This window comes from Accipiter gentilis, chromosome 19 (assembly GCF_929443795.1).
Source record: "Accipiter gentilis chromosome 19, bAccGen1.1, whole genome shotgun sequence".
Classification (NCBI taxonomy): Eukaryota; Metazoa; Chordata; class Aves; order Accipitriformes; family Accipitridae; genus Astur; species Astur gentilis.
Genome location: NC_064898.1, coordinates 6347619 through 6375364, shown reverse-complemented (window position 1 = coordinate 6375364; position 27746 = coordinate 6347619). Strand labels below are relative to the sequence as shown.

Below are 27746 nucleotides of genomic sequence, written 5' to 3'. Positions count from 1 at the left end.
AAGAGTGTGTGGAGCACTTCACAGCTCTCATTGCCAGACCTTGCTGGACTCACAGAATCACCACTTACTTAAAAACATGTTTATCTAGGCATTGTGCTTACTCAGCTTTTAAAACTTGAAAATTCAGCTCCAAAAGAGAAACTACGATCCTGGTGTTTTGTTTTTTAGTACATTTATCTTGTTTGTTTAATCATACATGCTCACACGTACGATTTCCCTCAGCCTCCACAAAGAAACAGCGTTCCCATCTGGGCTTACACCTTAGCTCTGGATTCTCAAGGCAGAAAAGCAAATAACGCACCATCAGGATATGTACACTATACCCTTCCCTTCCCACTTGCCATTCATTTCTCTGTCATGGCCCTACACTGCCAGACCTTGACACAGGGACTATCTATTTCTCCACCTTCCTCCCAATTCTGCAATATATAATGCAAGTTCATATTCCTATTAAGTACATTTCAGATAAACAACACGTTCAGTGAAGTATTGAGCACGTTTTTCCTGCACACTGTGTTGGCCTGAAAGCTATCTTCCATGCTACTGTTTCCACAGAACCATTCCCAACTGCCTTGAACTCTTACCTGATATTTCTTATATCGCCTTTGATCTTGCTGTGTTTCTCCTTCTCCAAGCATGGCATGAAAGCAACATTCCTTTATTCTTTTGCATTTGAAATCAGCTATATTTCAAAGCTCTGATGTCATCAGGACAACTTGGTATCATCTCCAGTGAAATATATCTGCTCAACAGCTGTGAAACAGATCTTTTTTTCCTCTACTCAGTTTAAAGCCAGCTACATAAATAATTGAATGAGATGGTGTGTTGTAATGATGCCCAAGTATTTGTCTGTCAATCTTTAAAAGCCAAAACCCCGTCACTGACCTACTACTTCAGGATGATGCTGAACTATTGGCTTTCCTCAGTAACAGCTTTAGTGCACACTGTTACTGCAACCAGACATGGGAAATACAGGAATGGACATCAAAGAGGGGGCTTTATATTTGCATTTCATCCCTGCAGCCATCTCGGTAGCCTTCTATGTAGATTCCATTGCCACTGTTAGGACAGACCCAGCAGAGCGAGAGTGGGGAAAGAGCAGAAATTCATCTATCGACCAGCTCTGTGGATGGAAAGGCTTGATTCTGCACCACCCTGCCATTAAGTGAGGCCATAAGTAAGGGTATCCCAACTTTACATCCTGAAGCATCTTGGAAGTGGCGACATGCAAGGGTTCAAGCATCAGGCTAAGAATCATGCTGAAAGGACTTGAATTTCCAGGACCCGCTTTTCTTTCTGCTTTTGATTCATATTTCACTGAGTTTTCTATTTTCAAAAATCAAGGGAGGAAATTAAGAGAATGGCAGGAAGATGATGATGAAGAAATGCAAAGGGAAAGAGAGATCAGGTCAGAGAAAGAAGAGCAACGTCGAGTTTCCAGCTATTAAGGCAACCCAAAATCTCCTCAGACTTCACCAAGCTTTATCACTTTGATGACTTAAAATTTACCTCTTAAAAAAATTATTAGGAAGGCCTAATCAAGGGAGAGGGAAAATACACTCTTATCTCCATTTCCCCTGCAATCACTAAACTACAAGGCCTGCCTGCTGCTATATTAGCTATCTCCCTCCATGAAATTGTCCTAATATGGGTGCACGTTTTAGTCTTGTCAAAGATACTGAAAACACAGTTCCCTGTCTCTCCACAAAGAATCAGCCATTGCAGGAAGGTAAGCACCAGCCTTAACCCAGCAGCACCTCCTAGGAGTAAAGCCCATGATGCCAGTCACCCGAGTACACTTCCCACCAAATCCTGTATTTGAGTTACTGCTTTTCCCAGAAGCCAGAGGAAAGCTGATGAAATTTAATGTTTCAGAGATGCCACAGTTTGGATCCTCCTGGTATAAAAGTGATAGGTATCCAAATGAACTTCAAAGTGTGTTAGGTGTTGTAATATACCAATGTTGGGATGCTAGGAAAAGAGACAGCAACCTGTTCTCCTCAAGCACTAATCATTGCTTAACTAAGTTTAATCTTAATGTACGTCTGTGCAAGTTCTGTCCAGATATTCTGTGTACTAAGCCAGAGTACCATCTCTTCTCTCTGATATTTGGAACGTATCACGGAATAAAATTTATGATGAGCCCCAGTGCTTCACTGCTGCAAAACCCATTTACATAAGACTTACTGTAGTTATTCCTCAGGTGTTAAAGCTTCATTGAAATAAAACAGATACAGTAACAAAGGTGTAACTGACAGTCATATTCACCGATGTGCTTTTTGATTCAACTCTATAAATATTTACTCAGTACAATCCTTCAGAAGATTTACTTAGAAAGTAGTTCAAGTTCAAATCCCCATTTCATTACAATGCTAAAAGAATATTCCCCATACACCACAGATCCAAGCAGGAAGTACAGGTAAATATTAAACTTGTCCCGAGCATTGGGAAACAATCAGGAACATACCATATGCACTAGCAACAGTACAGGAATGCTGGGCACTCAACTACCATTCTCTCAAGTTGAAGGATTTATTCCCTCATGGAACTTCTCTTTCGTGAGCATCACTCCATAACCACAAACTGATCAGTGCTCCCAAGCCTCACAGCAGAAATACAAAACAACTCAGCTTTCTTTGTGTAAAGCTAAGAAGGGAATTAGAGACCTCTTCTCTCTCTTCTCTGCATCCTTAGGATAGCAAAATTGGTTGTCTCTTCAGTTCCCAGGCAACTGGGCTAGTTTTATACAGTTTGGGAGGGGAAGTTCCTTAAGGCCACTAGTAAAGAAACTCACCAGGGCAACTAAAACCAAACTGAGCTCTTCCCACTGCTGCAGGTCTACAAGATGCCTTCTGTCACTTCGCCTCCTTTAAGCCTTAAACTTGCTCCCAACTTCTGTGCAGCGTGAGCACAGAGGGGTAACCAGGGCACAGGGCTGAAGCTTTCGGTGCTCAGGTGTTAGACAGAACCGACTCCCACCCTCAGGCACGGGCATCAGGAGATGCAGAAGCTCGCTTGCCTCAGTACAGTATGCAGAAAGAACCGAACACAGACTAATACAGTGAAAAGACCATCTGACCTCACATTCTCGGAGCAGACTTGCATTTTATGTATCATCTAGTGGTATCTGTGGCTAATAAAATTTTTCCCTATGGTAAGATTATTAAGCTACCTCAGGCTGGAGGTCCCAGAGGCCTTCACCTGTCTTAACCTCTTCCACAGTTGCTCCCATGGGAAGGCATAATTTCGCCATACAACATTTGATAAGGAACTTAATTTACTTGTCAGACAGTAAAGGAAGCAAAGATACACACTGCTACGATGGGCAAGAAGCAGGACTTTCAAAACTAATTTTCAAATGGAGAAAAAAATCCTAGAAGGCAATCATGAAGCTGTTAAGCATTTTCTGAACAATTCAAGGAAAACTCCAGCAACTCCCATGCTCAGTAAGAAAGACCTAGAAAACTTTTTAGAATTATTTATATTTCTTTTGGACAATAATGAAGATTATTGTCATCTCCAACAACACTCGAAAATCCTTACTAAAAACATGAGTTATGACCAGACCAAGTCAAATTAAGGACTCTTTCAGAAAGTAAAACATGAACCAAATCTTAATTACCTAAGCATGCTAAATTCATCTCAGAGCTGTGAAGGTGGCTTCTACACTAGGACAAGAACACACCTGTGAAATCTCAAGAACACTGCTTTAAATTCAGCAGAGAATCTGGCTAAAGAGTTGGAGCACAGTCAAGATTTGGGTGCTTAAAATTTAGAAACAAGAATTAACTCGTGTATTATTTCACAAAGCTAGCATACTGTATATCACTCAACTATCCTACTCTCACCCACTACAGCAAAACACTGCCATTATTTTGATGGCATAGTGTAACTCTCTTGAAGTAAACAGACTAATCTGTGTTGAAATTGTAACAGACAACAGCTAATTCAGAAACAGCATGGAAAAAATGGAACAAGTTTGTGGAGCCTATTTGTTCTCTAAGAGTCTAACATCATGCATAAAAGATGATCAAGACCCTGAGGGAGTCAGGTATAGACACACTGACCACGATATGTTTCACTGAATAGTAAAACATTACTTAACCACTGTCTCCTGTGATTGATAGAACTAGCTGCCTAATAAAAAAATGTTCTAATTTTCCTATCTGTTAACCTCACTCATGTCTGCTTAATTGTAAAAAGAAATAGCAAACCTACCTAATACATATAAAAACGTATAAAATAAAACTGACGAACAATGTGGAAATTGCTGTACCCAGTGACCACTTGATACTCAAGTAACCAATTCATTGAGTTCAAGTTTGTCAGGTGTTTCTAAATAGGCAACAGCACAAGATAAACATCTCTTCCTGATCCTTCTTAAATTCAAGGCTATATCCTGAAGCATGAGAACTACACTCCTATCTAAGCAGGCTGAAATGCAGTGTATTCATGTTCATAACCGTATTCAGCCCTCTTTAAAATCCAGTTTCACTACTTCACATGTTCAGGCAATTAATTTTTCAAAACAGTTACATTTTAAGAATTATTAAATCAAAGACCCTGATTAATTTTATAATTTCACTGGCACTGTAGGGCAAAATTATGTCCTCTGTTTCTGAAAAACAAGGCAAACTAATTTCAGTTCCAGCTATGGTCTTTATAACTTGGAAGCAAGAGCTATAGTTTTTGCCTAGTTTATTATTTGCCTATAGAGTTCTTCCCAAGTCTACAAAATGAACTTTTAATTTAACTTTATCCCCAAATTCAGGTTTTATAAGTATAAGCTCCAATAGAAGTGTTTCCATGAATACAAAGAAGCTTTCAATATGAACATTTGCACAGAAGGAATGAACTTTGCCCCTGACATCTCATATCCAAGGCTTCACTGTACTGAAACTTTCAGTTTTCCTTTTGCAAACGTTAAGATTCAAGTTAACTTAACTTTTACCTTAACTTCAAGTTAAAAGTTCAAGAACTAACAATCTGAGAAAGGAAACAGAATTTTAAGTTGTTAAACATAAAAAATAGAGTCAGTCCTTTTAGCCCAATCCATTTGGATGAGTTTTTCTTTTTATAAGAAATGATTTGAGGAGTAAACATCAGTAAGACCCATCCATTTAGTTACTCTTACCTCAATAATATACAAGACCACGTTCTTGTAGAAGCAATATAGTATGCACTTAGTAACTCGATTGTAACTCCAAGCTCCATGGACCAACAACAGCTTCTCCAAGTATGAAAACTGAAAGAGAGAAAACAAGTTTTCACATATATGAAGAACCATTTTAAAAAATTGGTTAAAGTAAACCCCTGCCCTTAGAAAAAGCACTCAGATCAGCTATGAAAGCTGTTCAAGTGCACTATTTAAATAGCTTAGCAGAACATACATGCAAAAAAACACTTAAAATATTTAGAGGAAAAGCTTTTTTTGTAGCAAAACCTCCGAGTGTTTTTAAGTGGTCTTCACTGGCTTTAAACAGCAAATAGTCTTCAGTTAGTATTACTATCCTGATAGCAAAATCAAGCAAGGTTAACATAGATTGTAGATTGAATATAAATGTGAACTTTTCATGGTCAAAGAAGATTCCTGTGTTAGAGGGATTACAAGGTTCAGAATCTCCTTCCCCTTTGTTAAATGAACAGTCTGGTAGTTAGAACTGTCTTGAGCTGAAATAAAATGTACAAGGTGGGAACACAAGTGAAAGAATAGATGCATAGAGTCTTTTATAGACAATGCATACTTACATGTTCAGCCCACACAATGTATGCAATTGTGTTATACAAAGCACCTAAAATACTGTATAAAGAAAGAAGGAGCATTTGCCAAAAAGGGCAAGTAAATGAATCTTGTAAAAATGGATACCTTTAAATGCTTGTTTGAACCACAGCTACAGCTCAAATTCAGCTTCTCAATTCAGCAATTTTGAAAATGGACTTTTACAGAAGCAGTCTCACAACACAGCCTAGGAAACACGTAATTTTCTAGTCTTGGCTTTGTCAGTGAACTTTTTTTATGGGCTGCACCATTTCTCTTTTGTCCAGTTACAGACAGCTCAAACTGGTGACTAGATTTATCGTTCAGCACGTGTATACTTGAAGGGTTCTTGGACACTAAGGTGGGACCATTGTTTGAGTTGCTTCCTTTTCCACTGAGTGACTTGATAGGAAGAGGTTGACTTCTTAAATTTAGATTCTAGATCATGTATTTTAACCAAAACTTATTTGAAATTGAAAGCTACAGTAATGAATTAGGACTGCCATGAGATAGCTCTGCTCCCATGATTTCCAGCACTGAAATCACTGAACCACAAATCCTGTAAGAACAGCCTCTCTCCCATGCATCAGCAGCTCAGATTTGTTAAGATACACCAGCAAGAAATAAGGAAAGAAAAGTGAACCAAGCTTCACAGTTCAGTCTCTGCCTAACTTGAGTCAGGACTGAAAGTGGGACACTCACAAGGGAGTAGTTGACCTACTAGACACCTAACGCCTCAATTAATATGCAACACAGCTACAACTTTCCTCATCAAAATTCACCAACAAAACACATCAGCAGCGATGGGAAACTTGCCACTATGTCCTGACAAGTCACCCTAAACACCTCTTGTAGAGAATAGTTAAGACATACCCTAAAAATTTCTCTCTGCTGAGTCTAACGAGTGACCACCTCAGATGTAGTCTTCTCTGGAGCTCAAGGCAAGAAAAATCCTACCAGTAATCACTCTCTTGTCTGTACTCTTATGAAAATGAATGCATTGCACAGCACAGCAAGGAAGATACTAGTAACCTAAACAATGCAGTCCTGACCCTGCTCACACTGGTGAAGAGTCCCATTAAGACGTGACAGGGAATTAGTTTGTTTTGATGCTGGTCACTGAAATTATGCAAATGCACAGCTATGGCCATACTTGAGCAGCTGTAGGTATAGGGGTCTATCAAGACATTGCCCTTGTTTGGACACTACTATATTCATAGAGTTTTAAATCAGAAGGGAACATCATGATCATCTGGCCAACCTACCTGCAAAAAAGTTTCTGTAAGTTTTCGGTTGTCTCTGTATCAACCCTAGCATAACTTTTTTGATACAGAGATTATCTTTTAGAAAGATACCCCCCCCAACATGGCATCACCTCATCCTTTAGTCAAGATGGGGGGAGTAAGACAACGAAATGTACCCGAAATGCAAGGCAAATTAAAACAAAAAAACCACAAAAAACAAAAAAAAACCCACAAACAACCTGAAACATGAAAATTTGTTTAAGAAAGAAGTTTCCCTAGCAAAGAAAATGAAACAGTCCCTAGACACCAGTTGCTCTCTGGATTAAGATGATAAAGCCTTTTAACTGAGGAAAAAAAATCATTGAATTCTACTACTGTCTCTCTAAACAGGTCATTTGATTTGGCCATTCTCTAAATATGGATCACTGGTGCAGTGTCATTTCAAGGGAAAAGGATGACTCAAACAGATGCTCCTTGCACTATTTGGAGTAAAGTCAGACACAGTTACCTTTATTTTTGTTTAGTTTATGCTTTGATTCCCCCTGGAATCCTTAACAAGCCTATATATAGACTTTCTCTTCCATAAGTGCCTACTTCTGGCACCACTGTGTTTGAAATACCATTTGAACATGAGATGCCACATTATAGTGGCTGTCTTAAATTACTCAATAAGAACATACTCTGCCTTCAAGGCATGCACGTACAGTAATGCTTTAGTGGGAGTTATATGTCTTCACTGAAAGAAATATAACCCACAGAGATCAAGTTTTTCTTTTGAACGCTTTTTTTAAAACACACATTACCATACAATATTAGTCTCCTTTACAAGAGGGATTCCTTTATATGTTTTCTAGTCAGCACAAAGCTCCTCTACACAATCACAAAAAATACAGTTCCACAGTGTTTTAATAATTTTTGAAAGTTAAAATTCTGTGCTGGGTGACAACCTTTTATTTCATATTGAACTAGGAAGATTCATTACTATTGTCAGTAACTCCCTGACTGGAATTTAAAACAAGAAAAACTTACTTCCACACTCTAACACTAAATCCATAGACAGGGGGTTTGTTAATGCAGAAGCAACACACGGACATGGAATTACTTCCTCAATTTAATGTTACTGCAACTAACACAGAAGGAATTAAGTGTGTAGGGCCCTCTATGGACAAAACTCTCAATACTTATATGCTTACTTATTAAAATTGAAGTAATAAATGATCTGAGGAAGTCTAAGCAAAGACCATTCAATTAAGTTATACAGCAGAAGCAATATATAGTCTACAGAAGTTAAAAATAAGAAAGTCATTACAAGATACTACGGACTTTATAATTATGGCAGTTCCTATAGTGCTGTGTATTTGGAATATGCCACTGTTCCTGACAGAATAACCCCTTGATAAAACAGTTTAAAATTTTCAAGATAAATTTGGTGAAAGGTCTCAGTCATTCAAGCCTGAAACCGAAGGTGCTTCATCAGACTGCAGAACAGAGCAGCAATACAAGACTGCCACTTTGCTTCACAGCAGGATTAACACAATAAACAGCTCTCTGTGCAAACAGCAGCATTATCCACGCCTTTTCAAAACCTCACCTTCTACTGAAACTATCAGAGGATGGTAACATTTCATATCGCTTGGTAGAGCGAATCTGCCTACACCCGGCCAGAAGGGAACATCAGCTGATGCTCACAGATGACCGAGACAGTGGATCATCTCTGCTTCTTGTCAGCTCCGCCTGTTCTTGCCCTGCAATCGGCCTCAAACACATACACAGCACACCTCAGCTGTAAATAGTATTCAGAGGATGTGCAGCAACTGTAGCACCTCCTTCCTTTCTTATGTTTCTTTTTACATCTTTAATCTACATCTTGGTTTCTTCAGTAAAACAAAAAAAGGCTTTTTACTCTCCTCTTTAGCTGAAGTAATCAGTGCTGAATTTGATGGGATAGTTTGGGAGCACTCACTCAAAAAACATTCAGAATAACATACCTAAAATGAAAACGTTGGCCAGCTCTCTAGAACTGTGACCAATTCTTGGATATGCTGGGGGGCATGCGGGCCAAATAAAAAAAAAAAAAAACAAAAAACACAAAAATAAGTGGAGGAGACACCTCAAAATAAGTATTTCCAAACAGCCAAACTGTTACAGACCTGGTTATAATGCCTACTCCTAGTAAGAGAAAACAGCTTGTACCAAGAGAGATAAATTACACATAAAAGCATGTTAATATCAGCATCACACGCAGTGCCTCTTCCTGATTACTGAAGAGCCAAGACATTGTGCAGCCGTCAGGAGGAAACTGAAACTTGGAGGGGAGGTGGAGCTTGCCCTGAAGAATACAAAATTGTAATAATGAATCCCCCAAATACATCCAAGGTATCTGTTTTAGACAGATGCCTTGAAAAGGAAACAAGCAGAGATGCTCCTAGCTTGAAGGCTAGGAGAAGCCATCAAGCACCACGTGGCCGCACAGCGCGTTTCTGACAACAGGATGTGGCAGTTGCTCTTTTTTGCCTCTGACCTGTGCAATAGCATAATCCGAGCAATTGGTTGCCTGCATGCCCTCATTGCCACTGATCCCCACTCCAACGTGAGCTGTCTGGATCATTCCTACGTCATTGGCACCATCCCCAATGGCAAGTGTTATGGCATTGACGTGTTTCTTGACCATGTCTACTATTTCAGACTTCTGTAGAGGAGATACTCTGAAAAGGAGAGAAAAAGGTGTCAGTTTCTCACATGCTGAGCTATATGCCTTTCCCCAAAGAACAGCTGTAATCTACATTTAGAAGTAATCAAAGGGCAGTTGCTGGGAAGTTCCTTTATTCAACAACTAAGTTTCAGAACCTGTGCCAAACTATCCCAGGAGAAAATAGCTTTAAAAATAGTTTCACATTTATTTACTTGCTCATATTTTATACAAAAGAGACCAAATAGATAAGAAAGCTTTCAAAGCTTTGTTTTCCTCCCCCAGCCCCATGTGATACGCTTTGGCATACACCAATGATGTTACATTGGGAACACCAGAGAATGGAGTTACCTCTTCAACTACAATGGTTTACAGACTAACAGTGCAGGTTCCCTGTCTGCTGTCAACAGTGCATCTCCATCCAGGAGGAGAAAGACCACTAATACGTTCAGAGAGTAAATCGATCAGACATTTTCAGTGATTTGGCAAAAGGTACCGCAGTCTTACCTTATTTCCTCCTCCAGCTTACTTGCCCACTTGCCAGGGCCATCTTTCCGATCTCAGACTATCCAGTTAGGATCGGAAAGAATAAGGCCTCTCCCTGATCTCACATACACCTTGCATGCTGGTGCAATTCTGACTTCAGTGATGACATTACTGAATGCCAATTCAAAACCAAAATCCCTCTCTCATTTTACATCAGTTCCAATTTGACAAAAATTCATGGAATTCAATAGAATTAAACTCATCTAAACCAGGGAGAAGTGGAAAAATACTCAGGACTAGGCTACTAAATTGGATAAGACACTCAGAATGCCCTTTTTTCATGGAAAAGGTGGATCAGGTTACCAAATCATATGAGGTATTCTGGAAATACCTACATGTAGATTAAATATTTCCATTCTAACCCCATCTGTACAAACAACCCTAATTCCTTTCCTCATCAGTTTTCAAGTTCCAAATTATTTTGTATTCCCTTAAATAAAGCTTTAGACAAAACTTTTCCACATCTCAAGTCAGCCACATAACGCTCAAAAAAAAAAAAGTAACTGATCTAAAAGCTTTACTATTAAAATAGGGGGAGAATGGGGAGCTTGGGGAATGGTGGAGACAGATTTTTTACATGGCATTTTTTCCAGAGTCTACATCCTCTGGGAGCAACTTACACAGCCTTTTAATACACCCGGCAGGATTACTGCTGATTAAAAAAAAGTAGTTATCTTGTTCAGCATTTTGCTTTATAGCCTTGATTTTGTTTAGTGCTGATCACCTCTTAAAATAACTTGATGAGTAACTGGGGGAGAAAGAGTTCTTAAGAAAAATTTGCTGGGCTCAAAATTCACATGTGAACTAAACCACCTGAAAAGTCTAGCAGCTGTCCTGTTCCTAAAAGCTGAGAACAGGAAAAAGTTGACTGGGCTATAAAATTTACTTAATACCATTGGATAGATTTATTAAGCACTCTACCTGGCAATGAAAACACCACTTGGCACTGTAGGGGCCCAGTTAAATTACCAACACAAAAGCCCAAACACACTAACTAACATACGATGCATGAAAGGCGTTGGTTTGTAGTTATAAAGCAGCTCTGAATATAGCTACATAAAATTTTAACTTCTCTCTCATACATACATGCGCGCGCACACACACATCTCCCCCCCCCCCGCCAATATTCACATAATAAAATACTAAAGCATGGAGCAAGGAGTCAACAAGGACCACAAGCCATAAAATAGTAACTCCAAAGGGACTTGGAGCCATTGCTGGAGGGATGGGATTGACAAGTGCACAGACCCCCATTACCAGCCCCAGGGGCACCTCCAGTGCACAGGACCATATACTTTTGGCAGTCCCCTTGTGCAATTATTTCATTGCAGCTGAGCACTGTGCATATCTGCTAACACCCTCCTCAGACATACACGTCTCTCAGAAGTCCAGTTTGTGTTCATTTAGTTTTCAGTTACATGGCAATAGAAATAGCTAAGTTGTTCCCTGGTTTCAAATAGGCTTAAAGTAACAAGGGAATGAAAAACGACAGACTGTGAACAGCATCTCTGACTCTGTAGTTTAAACTAGCAGCTTGTCTACAGACACTTCAGACATGACCAGAATGTGGCAGAGATGCTCGAGCTTGTTCTAGTGCAGTTTAGCTGCGACGTGTCAGGCAAGCTAATATATCCTGTATTCACTTCTGTGCCTGCAGTATAGGTGCGGCTTCAGATTTTAAGTCAACTTTGCCATTAATGACCCATTATTTGTCAAATCAATGGAATGCTTCAATATAAACTCATTTATCAACTAGTACATAATGTACACAGAGTATGCTTTTACTGTCTTGACCAAATAAAGTTAATTATACCCACAGTTATATAATATCCAGTTAAAGACTAACATCTTTATATTCCTAGTAAGACTAAACAAGCTATAGGAAACACTAGATCTATATTTTAAACACCAAAAATATTTCTGCACTTGATTTAAGATGAAATCAAAGACAATATTTCAGCACAAAGTGTTACTTGACTATAGGTGTTTAATCTAAACACAAGCTTTATAGCAAGCATCCTCTTTGGCAACTCCCCACCAAGTACAGCCCCAAACTCCAGAGAACACTTTTTGCTGCACACAGTAGATGAAATACAAAAGCTGCAAATTGAGATGGCTACTGATTTCCTGAGGGGTTTTACTCCCCTCCTCTTCCAAGTCACACTCTCAGCCTCCAAACCTCTTCTGCTCCTTGTAATCTATTTGGTACCAACACACAGCATTAGATGACATTAATCCCCTTAGCCAGATGATCAGAGCTGCAGCCCATTTCTGCACATTTGATAGGCTGTCTACATGAATTACTGGAAGATTATAGCACAGGACACTATTAACCTGCAGCTTCCCCCAGGTGGTATCTTGGAAGGGGAGGAAGAACAGCCAAGTTCACAAAGATTCCTGGACAAATGAATAAGTTCAAAGTAAAAAGCGCAAGGAAAGAACTAGCTACTTTGGAGAAAAATTTTGCAGCCACAGGCAACTACTGGTAATTATCATTTGGTGGAACGTCCCTGGCTTTCACTGCAGAGCTCACTGCAGCAATATCAGGATGTAAGCCTTGCCTTGATATACACCCAAATATGAATTAAGATGTGAGCAAGACATCAGTTGCATCAAAATATTCTGCTTACTCATGTATTCATTCACTGATCAGACAGCAGTCCTTCTTATAAAGGTTCTTAGAGTGCAACTCAAAAGAGTTCACTGGAAATGTTGGTTTATACATAAGTTATTTTTATTGTCACTGCTCAAAAGCATCTTTGACAGATACAACCAACTTAGTCTAGACTGATGCTCTCTTTTATGCATACTCTTGAAAAAAAAAAAGTCAGGTTTCAAATACCACAGTTACAGTGACCAGGTTGAGTCATCAGATTCTTGCTCAAATTGCTTCCCCCAGAGTCTGAATTTAGCCTGTTTGGGCTGCAGAACGCCTGGGGTCAAGCTTGCAGCTTTATAAAGTTTTTAGCATTCAACATTTGGCTATGAACTGTAACGTGTTCACGGATGAGGGAAGGGACACATAAAGTCAAGTGTCAGCCATAGAGCAGACCTGCTACTTGCCCACCTCTGGGACTTCTTTCTAGTAGCCTTGCTCTTGAGAGGGTAAAAACTGATATGGAAAAATGGAAGGTTCTCCTCAGTCTCAAACTTGCTTAGTCTTTATCCGCACCTTTAACAGATTAATACAGAAAGCAGTTTCCACCGCAAAGGAGATGACTGATGCCTTGATATCACATTGCTTCCTCTGTAACGGGGTGTGTGGAAGCAAGAGAGGGCACAAAGCACTATACTTCGGGAAGAAGCTGGGAGAGAAATGCAGCCTAGAACCCAGAACCCTCAGAAAGATATGGACCTAATTATCCTCAGGTCACTTAAATCCATACGGAAGCTGTGGAAGGAGGCAAAGGTAAGTGGTTTCCAGATAATGCAGTACTATACTGTCACTTTCAGTAAATACTTTAGAGGTCCCTCTTGTACTTAAAGGAAGCTCATGAAAAGAAAAGCACAGGGCACAGCACAAAGCAGGAACACAGCTGGTTTCCACAGAGGATGTTAAGTGGCTTCCCACTGACTTGTGCAGCTGAGCTCCTAATGGCTTCAAACCTTCAGTCTGCGTTTACTACTTTAGCTTGGGTGCACACGTTCCTGAGCAGACTTCTTACCTGATATGTTTTGCCTGTTAAGAAAACTTCTACTCATACGGTTTAGTCTTAGGTAGTCCTGCAAGGAGCACTCTATGATCCTTAAGAGTCCCTTCTAACTTGAGATATACTATGATTCTACTCAGCATTTTGCTGGAATGTTTGCTCAGGCTTACTTTATTTCTTCAGGAAGAGAATTCGGGCCCAGATGGAGGATCTTCCCGTTCAATTTTCTTCACTGGGAATACTTATGGGACAACCAGAGCAATTCACAAGTTCATATCAGCTCTGACATCTTTCAATGAAAGATTTCATACACAAAAAAAAAACCCAACACCCCAACTGGTGAAGTGGTGATATTTTCAAAAATAAACATTTTATTTAGAAACCTATTTTGGTAGCAAAATTTTTAAAACCTCAAAACTGAGTAGAAGCAAAACATCAAAATACACATTTTAACAAAGCAAAGCAATACAGCTTTAACTTCAATTTTTTATGTAGTGCAACTGATTTAAATCAAATCAATTCCTTTACTGCACTTCTTGCAACCTGGCAAGGCAGCTACCCCTCTTATTCCCAGACTCCATCTAATGTATCAAGATGGATGCAGTCACAAATGAGCTGGGAAGGACACAATCCGCACAACCTGCCCTGTGTCACGTAGGTCAGCTACACTCCACAAGATACTATCAGCAGGAAGTGAGAAACAGTTTCTTAATTCTGTCCCTATGCATATCTGTATTTATTGCACAGTTACGGATGCACAAGCGCAACTGATGGCAGTTGTAAATACTACTTCTTACACAGGCCCTTAAACTACAGCTGCATCATTGCAGATGCTTCCAAGTATACAGACATAAACCACAGATGGGAAATTACAATGCAGTATTTCAGAAAATTATTAGTTTTATTTTTTCATTCAAGTCTAAAGGACCCAATGAGGACAGGGTTCTGCTCGAGAACTAGCAACTGAGACTATCAACTGTGTATAAAAAGAGACATGATAAATGAAGAACAAGGTAAGTAAACTTCACTGGAGTCCTTTTATCTATAAGACATAGACAGAAAAAAGATTAAGTAATTTATAAGAGATCTGTTTATATACAGACCATCTTACAAGGCAACAAAGAGAAGGCAACCCCACAAGCTCTTCCACACCTGAGCAAGGCACAGCTTGATACACAGTCTCAGCACTCTCCTACATTCCCTCTACAACTGTTGTTTTCTGTGGGGATTTTTTTGTTTGTGAGTCCCCTCCCCGAAAACAAAGAGATTGGAGCATTTCTGTCGAAGACTGCATACTTCCCCCACCCCCAAGTCGATACAAAATACTCCTAAGACATTCTTACCCACATTTATAAATTTTTAATGTTCATTTGTAAAAAGAGGAAGGCAAGGGAGGAAGCTGCTTCAAGCATTACCTCCTTCTGCTTCCATGCTGTAACAAGGATTAAACACAAAAGACATTAATGTCTTTAACATGAAACATTAATTTGATACTCTACTTCCTTGAAATGCCTTGTTAATGCAACACAAGAGGCCCTTAAGAGCCCACCTTTACTGCAGTAAACATGATTTTACCCTGTTATATCATAAAATACACTAGTACTTTAAAATACTTAGTGACCTCATCTTCTGAAAAGGCAGAGATGGAAGACGTCCCACAAAGAGCTGAGGGCTGTCAATAATATTGACAGTTAAGCACATGCATTGGTCCCCGGAAAAAGGAGCAAGATAAATTAACACGCTATCAGAAGTAATACTCAGAAAGCAAGGAATGTTACCATGACATCATATTTAGCAGTTTTTAATTACACATTGATTTCTCCTGACACACACCAGGGTGCAGATTTCAACCATGTGTCATCCAAACAAGGGCTAGTCTTGAATTACAGTCATGATGCTCCAAGATATCTGGGACAGACTTACGATGACAGAGTAACACACACAGAAGAAGAGTGAACAAAAGCACACACACACATCATATCAATTCAAAATGTGCATTACATTGAATGCTTTTAATTTACCGTATGCTCTGAATCTCCTTCACCTGCTGACAACCACAATTTCACAGGGACTGGCTCTGGTGCAGTACTTAAAACTTTGGAGACAGCACTGAGTGAACTGATGGATAGTTTAATGTTCATAAAAAGCACCAAAGGAATTCATCCAACTAAATATAAGTGCCTCCAATGGAGACATCTCTATCTGCACTAATCACACCACGCTCCTTTTATAGTCAATGGGAGAGAAACAGGCACTTCTGCAGTGCAATTCATCTGGCTTATTTTAGACGTGTACTTTAAGGGGATATTCATCTCCTCTTACAAGTGCCCTTTTCTCTCCACCAAGGTAAAAGGGGCTGAAGGTAACTAGTTCACATGAAAAAGCCTACTACTGACATGTAAAGTTACAGAGGGTGAAACCCATCTTACATTACTGCAGTGCTAAATACCTTCAAATTCATCGGGCACACAAGCTTTTCCTCTCTTGCTTTCTGGCAAGGTAGAATGCCTGCTTCCTCCTGACACAGGCACCCGATGCTGAACCGATTGATATACCGTGTCCTCTTTCCCTTCCCTTAAAACTCCTGCTTCTTGAATGTGCTTCCAGCTCTTGCTGTTTCTTTTCTACAGTAATTTCCCACTCCCATCTCTTCTGAACACAACTGGAAGTAATACCAAGCCTCGACTAGCTTCATAAAAACAGCCACAGCTTCATCACCCTTTGTCATTTCAGCTGCAATCTCACTTCTCCATACTTTCTTCTTTTTATTTTTTCCTGAGCAGACCATCTTACAAACTGCTTCACTTGTTCAAACTTATCAGACTGGTTTCAAGTCCATTTTTAATTTCAAAACCAGTTTTACATCCTATTTGACTTAACAGGACCCTCATTTCATCTGTTGTAAAAACAAAACAAAAACTTCCTTCAGTTTTTCAGCCTCACTGACGTGCCAGTCACACACTTGACTTTGAGCAACGCAAATTACATCTAAATTTCAGGTTATCCAGAAGAGGGTATTTTTGATGCCTAGCATGGCTCTAACTCATAACACACACACACACATACATGTTCACAGAACATGGGGCAGTTGTTCTTGATTTGTTACCAAAATAGTCCCTTCTGCATCACTTCAGGTATAATAGAAATACCTTCTTAATATAAAGCTCTCTTTGTAGTTATAAAGCCACAGAATCATACAGCCTTCTGAAAAGGAAGAAACCAAATTCACTAAGTACCTTTTTATCACAAAAGCAAAGATTTTTTCTAATTATATATGTTTTTTTTTTTTTAAATATATGTATCACTAGAGAATTTCTCACTTGCATTCCATATTTTAACAACTCATTTGCCATTCACAGTTGCCACTAAAATCTCCAGAGGAGAAGCACTATGAAACAACCTTTCTATAAGTTGGATTCAATGTATTAAGCAGTGTGATATAACACACCGCACCCCAGTGAACACAGGGTTAAGTATCAAGTCAGCATCTTCTTCCTCTTTGATATACCTCCCTGCATGTTTCTGTCTTGATTGCCCTTCCCCCAACCTGCTTTATGAGACAAAGATTAAATGGGGAAAATCTAGTTTGGAAAACAAATTATTTTGAAAGTGATGAGTTGGCATGAACACAGTGTTGAATGGGAGACTATTTTGCATTTTTAACTATAATGGTCACTAGTGGCAACAGCTATAATAAGTTTTTAAAGTGAAACTAACGTATCTAATTTTGAGCTTCCGTCACCCCAAGCTAATTAAGGCACATTCATTTCCATGCTAATCAGCCTGAGCAGTTCTCATGCAACACAGGAATCTGCCTTTTTCTAATGACAGAGCAAAAAAATTTCAATCTGTATCATGTGCCACAGATTAGTGCCTTCATAACCTTGAGGACACGGACAGAGAGCGAGGAGCCATGTGTTCCACACAGCAGAGTTGTTTATAGACTTCTGCAACACCTGCTGAGATTAAGTGACAGTTGAGACTATGGCCATTAATAAGCGCGTCAGCCCATTTAGCGAGGCTCTGCCCTGCAGTGAAGCCAACTGATAACTGGGAGAGCCAGGGGGAGCACCTGCCCCTAGAAGCAGGACAGCAATACTGCGGTGGCATCGACCACGCCACACGGGCAGCGTTGTCACCTGGCAGGATCTGCTGCTCCTCCATGCTAACTACAGCTCAGAAATACAAAATACAGCAGCTTCAGACAGCATTACTACTGTAAACTACTGCTTCGTCCAGGATCACATACCTAAGAAACAAACCACACACTGACGCGGGAGGAAGATGAAGGTAGATGTAGCTAGTAAATTGGAGATAGCTTGCCATTTCAGCAGTGCTACAAACACCAACAGTTTTATTTCTTCAGAGTTCTAATAACTCTGCATGATTTATTTTTCTCCCTCTCTACGAAAAAGAAAATGAGAACGCATATAAATGATCAGACACATGCAATCCAAAGCAAGGTATCTTACCCAGTAATTATCATCAGAGGGCTGCAATGTACCAGTATATCATATTGAGGATTGACTACCCAAAATGAAAGTACCACCTATTTGTAAAAAGCAAGATTTCAATTTCAGAATTATCACTATACCTCAAAGGCAGCGTTATATTGTGTCAGGGAAGAAAGGTGAGCTCCCCCAAAATTTTTTCATGACACCACCACAGAAATACAAGTTATTTCCCACCCTCCCTTTAAGTCCAGTCTCTATTTAACAAGAACAAAATGCTTGTGGTGAAGTCCCTAAATCTTTAGACATTTAGGAAAAAAGAACCAAACTTCTGGTTTTTACACTCCCTCCACAAGTAGGCAAGTTGAGCACCAGAGTGTTCCCACCAAGATTTAAAAAATTCAGACCACTTTTAGATAGAAAAGACATTGACAACTGGAAGTCTGACCGGGAGCAGCTCAGTCTTGGTCAACTATTAAATGTGCGCTCTGTTCAAAGCCAGGTTAAGTATTAACTTACAGAAAAACACACACAGCACGCTCACCGCTCCCAAACACAAGCTGCAAGAAAGGATCTTTACATCAGCCTCTAACCTCAGACTCAACACAAGCAACACTTCCAAGAAGAGTGCGGAAGGGAAGGAGGAATGAAAAGGGAGTAATATTCTAGAGCAAAGCCAGTTATACTCCAAGTTCATGATTCAATTGAAGTATTACAATATGGCATCTAGAGTAAGGGGGTGCTTCTGCTGTGTTCAGTCACCACCTACGCTATAAATTAATACAATCAAATTTACATCAAGAAAGTTTAGTAATAACATCTCTGCCCATGGCCAGCCACTAACATGGCCATGTTGGTAGGGCACCTGTAACCCTCAAACATACGGTTCCAACATATCTGTACCTTGGTGAATGTTTCCGTATTCAGGTTTAAGACAGAAAATGCCCTGAGGTTTGTGAAAACAACATTGATTAATAGCAGCTGCTTCTGTAACAGCAACATAAAAAAAAAAAGACAGCAGAACGAACACAACATATGTTGGTCCCCTGCACCCCTGATTTTCAAGCGCCTTTCAAGTGTGAGGACCCTGTGGCAGAAAAGAGCCCATGAAACCAAAGCCGCATATCACAGGCTGTCGCACAGGGCTTGAGCACACCACCTACTGTGAGAGAATTGGCAACTGTCAGGCAAGAGGAGACCAACCTGGTCTGGTCGCACCCCTGCCAAACTCGGCGAGTAATTGCTTGAGCTGACTGTCCCCAAAAGCTTGTCCAGGCATTTTGGGGCAGTCCAGGCAGAGTCAGGGTGTACTTTAACAGTACAGGATAGACAATCACAGTCCAGCGTCCATGCTTGCTCCTTAGCACTCTTTTTAACAGTATATGTGCAGCCTGAAGTGCTTAACACACGAGGAAAAGCCCCACAAAACTCAACTCCGTCTGTTTTTTTTCCAAACTTGCACTGACTTCAGAATCATGCCTCTTTTGAAAGCTCCAAGCTGGCTACCTTGCTATTATTGAAAGGAATCTTCAGGGGTTTCGAAAAAAAGGCATCAAAGAAATTGCAGTTTGCATTTCCCGCATGCATCTCAACCCAGAGCTGATTTTCTTTTGCACATATAATTTTGGTACCATCCATATTTCTGACCACAGGATCAGTCATACCAGTACAGACAGAGCTTTGCACAGGACAGCGCTCCATGGAATACAGTCAGTCAAAAAAAGCACAAATATTTTGCTTAATAGCTCAAACTAGGCCAACAATTTGCTTCCTGAATTAGACTAAGAATACAGAACTAGGAGCCAAGTCTTCATAACATCAAACCTTTGCATCTTTACAGGAAGGACACAAAATGCTGCAGTTCCAGTTTGGTAACATACGTGCCCAGGTTTCACAGGACATACTTGCTTAGTGCTAAGTAATAGGTGCCAGGACACATCTTCCCTTCCACCACCCCTTTTACTTAAGGAGAATAAAGAGAAACCTGAACAATTACACATAGCGAGCTTTAGAACAGCAGAGAGACAATAGGTGCATTTCAGGTAACCTTTTCCTGAAAGCGAGCAGAAGGATATTGCCTAAAGGACCTATTTCCTGGAGAGAAAACCACCTTTGAAACATTTCCACAGGCATTATAATGAGCCCTTTTCTAGTAACTCGGGGTCTTTCAAGGTGAACCGTTGGGCAACTAAGAGACAGCACAAAGTACCAGCCTGTTACTAGGGGCAGAGGAGAACAGATTTCTTCCACGTCCACTTTTATACCCCATCGGTCGTAGAAGACAGGCATCCTCTCACTGCTACGGTGGTTTTAAGCACTGAGCTGCTTCAGACCATTAGTGCCACAGTAACAGCAAATTTGAGCAGGTCATTAGTGCCAATGGAATTTGAAGTATCAGACAGAGCTACCTTATTATTGCTAAGGTAACTTAAACCACCCACAGCCTAGGCTGCAACTGGAAGAGCTAAAAGAGCCAGACCACATGAAACATCTTCTTAAAAAGATACCATGGAAATTGAGACAAAAAAAAGATTACTAGAACTTGAACTGTATTCACTGACACTCTTCATGACTCAAGTGAGATTAGAAATAAGAAACGTGGGAGGAAAAAAGATGACTTGCCCAGTACTTAAAAATTCATGGGCTCTATAGGAAGCAGGAAGGCAGCGTTTGTGAGTCAGATAGGAAACTCTCCACATGTACCAGAATGTATCAGTATGGCTAAGTTGACAGTTTCTTTTTCAAATTCAGCCATTAAAAGCAAGTCAGGTTACAGTGCTTTCTGTCTAGAGAAAGGCTTAGAGCCTATACATGCTCACCTGACTTAATAAAATGGCTTTTGTAGCAGCATGTAGTCTACTCTCAATTTACACAGTAAATTTTACTTTTTTAGTTACAAGCTAAAATTTGGAAGCCTAAGTTCACATAAACCTGTTTACTATATATCACAAGTTTATAAGTTTGTATATTTAACACACTGGCAAAATTCAGATAACAGCAATTCATTTTCAAAATACAATGCACTGAAAAATCCCATAGCCAAACAGGCTACTGAGGTAAAAAGTGAGCCCTACTTTTAAATATGACCTGGCAACTGGAAAGCTCTTAAGACACGTTGCAGAAGCCAAACATAGATGTGATAATGCGAAAAGCTGTAATGTTTGAAGGACTCAGCAGACATAGTGCCTTCTACAAGCTCCTGCTAGCTCTACAAGCTAGTCTACACAGCAGAATACAAGGCATATTTATGTACACACTATCTTGAAATAAACTGTGGCCAAGAGAGCGTAGAGAAGGGGGTTGGGGGGGCAGGAGGAGATGGCAACAATGTGCAAGAGACTGATCACAAGCCTCTTCAGATGAGATGTGCCAACTGCTTTGGTGACAACTGCATACGGGAATTCGCTGTCAGAGTTCATGTGGCACAGCTTGTACTCTAACCACCAAAGAAGGTGGCTGTCTTGCTTCGCTGCCAGCACGCATCTTCAGGGCACTACATTTCTTAAAGTAAGTTTTGAAAAGCCCCTTCACTTAGTGTACACCTATACAATTCCCTACACGCTATTTCTCCAAATAGGGTCAGAGTAGCCTTGCTAGAAGTTTGCTGGCAGTGACATGCAAGGCATAGTCAAATATTACCACAGCAAAACTCCAGAAGTTGTCAGCAAATCTCATCTAACGTGAAAGTGGTCAAAACACTCGGTTCATGAAGATATTATATGAGCAGCTCTCCCGTGGAAAAACATCAAGACTACAGACTACTAATAGCCTTACACTCACACTCGATCATGACTTTAAAAAAAAAATATCAAAGCTAACACTTTGGATTAAAAAAAAAAACCTTCCATAAAAACAGGCTGAATGCCAAAAAAAGTAAATTACTAAATCTTCTGGATGTAAAAAAAAAACCCTAAACAATTTACATGGAAGATAAAATCTGCTTATTCTCTAAACGCACTTGGCTATAATAGTACTGTAGATGCCCTGCTGTTTTAATTTTTAGGAATACAGATTTTATTCTCATTCACATGGTTCATATCCAGTAAAAAAAACACCCCAAACACAAGCCAATATGTTGAAGCGGGGCAGGGAGATTAGCTCAAGCGAGGATCCAACTGTTCTAATGTGTTTGACACATTAACTAATACATCATTCTTTGTACAAAGTATAGTTCACAGGAATAAGGTCAAACGTACAGCGTCTAACTGGCAATGGCCAGAGTACTGTGACGGTCCATCCTGCTCAACAGCAGTAACCCAGATGCTAACAAAAAGGATATCCTCAGCAAGTCTGCAGATGACACTGAACTAGGACTAGATTACAAGGAATCACAGGGCTTTTATTCAAAGGAAACTCGAGAAATTCAGGGACCGAGCCATTTTTGGTTTGATGAGGTTTTTACCTGGTCAAGTTCAGACAGAGAGAGGCAAAGCTCCACACCTCAGACAACATAACCCCACGTACTAGTGCAGGCTGGGCAATGAGTGAGTAGGACCCTGCCGAAGAGGACCTGGTTGTTCTGGTGGGCATCAGGTTCAACATGAGCCAGAGGTGCACCGTCAGTGTGATCAAGGCACATTGTGTACCAGGTAGCGACCCAGTACACAAGTGTAACCAGGACAAAGACAGATGTTATTATCAGCCCTCTCCTCAGCACAGGTGAGGCAACATCTATAATATGTCCAGGTTTAGAGCCCAAGTTGAAAAAAGGAGGAGAGAAACTGGGAAGAGTCCATCAGAGAATTAACGAAGATGATCTAAATACATAAATATTTATATACAGACCATCTTACAAGGCCACAAAGAGAAGGCCTAAAATACACAACCTGTAAGAAGAGGTTCTGTCACCTGCGCTTGTGCAGGTAAGGGGTAGTTTAGCAACAACAGTGTACTACTGCTTAACATAGAGTTATTGAAACTCTCCCATCATGTCAAACAATGTAACAAGGGCTAACGGCCACAGATTGCAAACTGGGAGGTTCAGGTTGGATATCACAGACATCTTCATGAAGGTGTTAAGCAACAGAAAAAAATTTGCCACAGAGGCTGTGGAATCTGCCCATAAGCATTTTCCATGGCTCTACTACAGAAAGTCATGGCTGACACGATCTACTGTGGATAACTTGAGCAAGGGGTTGGACTAGGCCTCCAGAGGTCCCTTCCATCTAGACCGTTCTACACCTGAAGTCTCGGTTTACTGACAATGGAGGCACTTAGCTATTAAAGGACCGATACGGTCCCTGAGGAAGGTTCCCACGTGGTTCTGTCGCACAGTGAGGCCCGGATTTCAAAACCAAGTATGCTTACTACACATGCTGCCTTATGTGCTAAAGGTCTCCAGTGAGGCACAGTATAACTGGGCACTGCAGTAGAGAAGTGACCTCATCTCCTTCCCCTGCATGTAGTCATCATCCAATGTTATTGGAGCACCTTCCCCAGGTAAACAGTCTTCTCCTTCCAGCTTTGCCTTTTCCTCATCCATCAGCACTTCAGACTCTTCTCACCATCACATCATTCCCTTTCTTTTGCCTGAATAACCCACTGGTGTTGAAGTTATTTATATAACTTTGTTCATCATTTCCTTAACTTGAGATTTTTGTATTTTAACAGACCTGGCAATTTTAAGTTAACAACGCTTTGGGTAGACGCTGTAAAATTTCTTGGTTATTTTTATGCCACAGACTCTTCAGAAAAAAAAATACATCTGGCATAAAAGCCAATCCATCAAAAGAAATAAACATATCTCTTGAGGAAGCTAGACAGCCAGGGGAGACTCAACAGAAACTGCTCTGATCCAGCAAAAAAGTTCCACATGGGAAAGATTCCTTCCAAAAGGGTCACCTCTCAAAGACTTACATTTTTTAGAAGTAGTCTCCACATTACTATTTCCAAACCTAGCAAAAATTAACATTTTCATCTCGTTAGTGCATGAAGTCTGATCACAACCCAGTCTTCAAAGAAAGTGAGACCTCATAGTAACAGGTATTTCTAGTTTCTTTCCCTCACCTTTGCTAGGTAAAAGGAAACTGAGAACTAGATCTAATGCTCCTAATTTAAGAAAACTGATCAGGAATAAGTAGTAGAACTGAAAACTATTAGCCTCAGTTCTGTATAACAGTTGCTATAAAACTTCAGCATATATATTAGAGTTGGAATCTTCATAAATGCTAAGTCACATATATTTGTGTTTTACTGTGAAGAAGGGGTTTGAAGACACTGATGTTCTAAGAAAAACAAAACCCTTTTCAGTTGCCTTGTGCCGTAATTATCATGGTCAATGTTAACTTCTACATTAAGATTTCCCAGCCTTTTATATCTGAGCCACACTTCTATTCCTCCTCACCCCTTCCTATGTTTGACTACATATCTGTGACATATATAGAACAGCATAAATAAGACAATTAGGAAAGCCACAGATGCATTTTAAGTGGCTCTTTGCTCAATTTAACAGCTGACAGTAATCACTATGAGCCCAGTCTAAAGCTAGTCCTTCCATAGATTTTCATGAGGCTTGAATAAGGTCCAGACGATCAGTTAGTCCTCTGCAGATCTTGGGTTCTCCCAATAAGTTCACCTAAAAAGTTTCCAAAGGAAGTTACATCCACATGTCATGCAGAATTTCTGAATATTTAGCACTAGCAACTGTCTTTGCATTACTATTCCCAGTACATCACACAACAGCAGATAAAGAAATCAACTCAGTTGTGCATGCTCATCAATAAATGAAGCAAACTGTCACAAGAACCACAGAGTCCTCTCTCCATCTGTAGCATTTGCCTTGTTGCTAAAGACTCAAGGAATTAAAAAAAAAAAAAGGGGGGGGGGGGGGGGGCGGAGAGAAGGGAACCTTTCACAACCATGTAACCCAAACTGGAATAATTGCTAGTACAAACAGGCTCATTTTCAAATATACATGGGTAAAATAACAGCACAGCTCAAAACAGCTGCAGTCATACTGTTTACTCCCCTTTTTGACATAAAAGCATTTTCCTCTGTGAACAGTTCTTAATGCAGAAACATCTAAACGTATGCTAATGCCCAACAGAGCAATAACTTCCTTTGATTGATTCAACAGTACTGAAAGTACCAGGAAAAAAGATCAAACCAAGTATTATACAAACAACCAATGTCTTCAATATGGTACGTGTCAGCATGAAAGCTGAAAGAAGTTGAACGAGCCAGCTACTAATGTCTTACATGGTTCTGAAAGTGGCAGCATTCTTAAGTGCTTGCAGATAAAAGTGTTTTTCTTAAGTTGTGACATCAATTTATAGAGCTCTGTAATATAATGAAAGTGCTTTGATTTAACATGATTTATGAAGCAAAAGCACTTCTGGTGTCTTCAGAAAAAGCATAGGAGTTTACAATAAACACAAGATAATTAAGTAATTTTGCAGCCAGTTACTCTCCTGAAATCATCATTAGGAAAAACAAACATGACCTCTCTCTCCTTTTTATGCTGCTTAAAATTCCTTCTTCTGTCTTCCATTTCACTGACTCACCTTTCTTTCAACATCCTTTCACTGGAGAGTTTCCAGTGACAAACTTCTCTGGCACTACTTTACTGAAGACATTTTCGACTAGTCCCAATACCTTGTTTTTCTACAAAGCTGCTGTAGTGTTTACAGAAGAACGCTAAGACACACACAAAAAAATAAACCTGAACAAATGGTCTGTGACTTTTGCAAGTGTGCCACGAGTAGTACAAACTCTGGCTGCAGTGTGTTATGTTTTATCCTCCCAGGGTTCAGCACAATCTTGGTTTTTTTCTGATGTGTACTTGTCGCAAATTAGATTGTTAATCTTGTGATCTGTCTCAAAAATACTAATACATCCTAAATTGCTGCTAAACCAAAGCTGCATAACAGAATCTCATTTGTGGCAGTGATCTATAATTAGAAGTTACTTAACTACTAGGAATACAAATCTCTGGTTAGATGTAAATGACCATGTCCCAGATGCACAAAACACATAAGGATAACCAAATTCTTCCTTTAGATACAGACAGATGACTAAGTCCACTTCAGGGGGCAGGGATAAAGCTAGAGGAGATGGAGGCATTTTGCCTTCTGGATAACTGGTGGAAGCAACAACAAGGATAGAATTTAGAAATCAGGATTCACTTTTCTGTCCTCTTCAAGTAGCCCAACAGGTGATGGGTAGCACACCTCACCTAAGCATGATCTCCTAAAAATATTAAAAAAAATAGGTAGCTGTGGTTTTAAACTCCCACAGTCTAAAGAGAGCCCTGCCTGCTCGCAGGGTACCTTCAGTATGCACGTCAAAGCCCCCCCTTAAAAGCATTTATTTACACATATGGAGACTTATTTCATGCATCTCAAACAAATTCAAGCACTATAGCTACTTGTCAGCTGTACCAACAGCCCTTTGTCTCAGTCCTTCTACCCTTGTCTGGGACGTGACTAGCTAGAAGCCACACGTTTACTGACCTTCAGCAAATCAGTTGTCAGGCAAGGCTTTGGAGTAAATTGTATTCCTGGACCTAGGAATCTCAGCTCCACGTAAAGAAATTGCTCAGCTATGTCCAAAAAGGAAACAACTTTATAAATCCACAAAATATAAATGACAAAACCCCCCACTGTGTAAGCACATAAAACCATGGTGCATCAACACTCTTAATAGGCAGCTCTTCTCTCCCAAATGGATAAGACGACCCAGAAGAGGTCTAAAAAAAAAAAAAAAGCAGGGAAGATCAAATATGTGGAAATGCTTTCAAATAAGGACCCTTTATCTGAAAAAGGCAACTAGAAGTCAATATACTGGAGGCATATTTGATGAGGTAAAGAAAAGCAGCCAGAGTATGATTATTCATCATTTCTTCAAATGCAAGAACTTGATGGCATCGAATGAAATTACCATGCAGATTTAAATGCAAAAAGAAAGACTCTCTGCACAGTATGTAACACTCTCTGTCCAGGCTGAGATTACAGACTACTCTCTAATTGAGATTAGAATTTAAACACATTCAGAGAGAAAGATTTAAAATTTAACGACAGGGGAAAAAAAAAAAAAAATCAACCTAGGATTATAAAAACAAGATACAGAAACAGCTGCTGGCAGCAGAGGTCTCACATTCACTAATTATATACACATACCCAAGGCAGCTACTACTAGTCACTGTTTGAAACCAAAAAATGGGATTAGGTTGGGTCTGGTCCAACGCAGACACTCATAGATGAAACTGGGCTTAAGATTGTTAACTAACAACTACAGCAAACTTAAGTTTCTATACGGATTTACCACTAGTCAAAGAACAGCTATACTGCCGTATTATCCACTAAGTTTGGAAATGTCTTACTAAAAATCTCTTAGAAGGGATAAAGTAGAATCCAGCTCACCTTCTAATTCTAGAAGTGCAATGAACTGGATCGCAATTTGCGCAGTGAA

The 27746-nt window shown here is 39.9% G+C and overlaps 1 protein-coding gene across 3 annotated transcripts in view; it reads right to left on the bottom strand.

Annotated features, from left to right (window-relative positions):
• Positions 1 to 27746, bottom strand: part of ATP8A2 (ATPase phospholipid transporting 8A2) — a 350586-nt gene that overhangs the window by 146944 nt on the left and 175896 nt on the right. For all 3 annotated transcript variants that reach the window (XM_049823013.1, XM_049823014.1, XM_049823016.1), the window contains 2 exons: positions 9524 to 9707; positions 5135 to 5245 (listed from right to left, as the gene is read on the bottom strand). In XM_049823013.1, coding sequence (XP_049678970.1) covers positions 5135 to 5245; positions 9524 to 9707 — 295 coding nt within the window. The remainder of the gene's footprint in view (positions 1 to 5134; positions 5246 to 9523; positions 9708 to 27746) is intronic.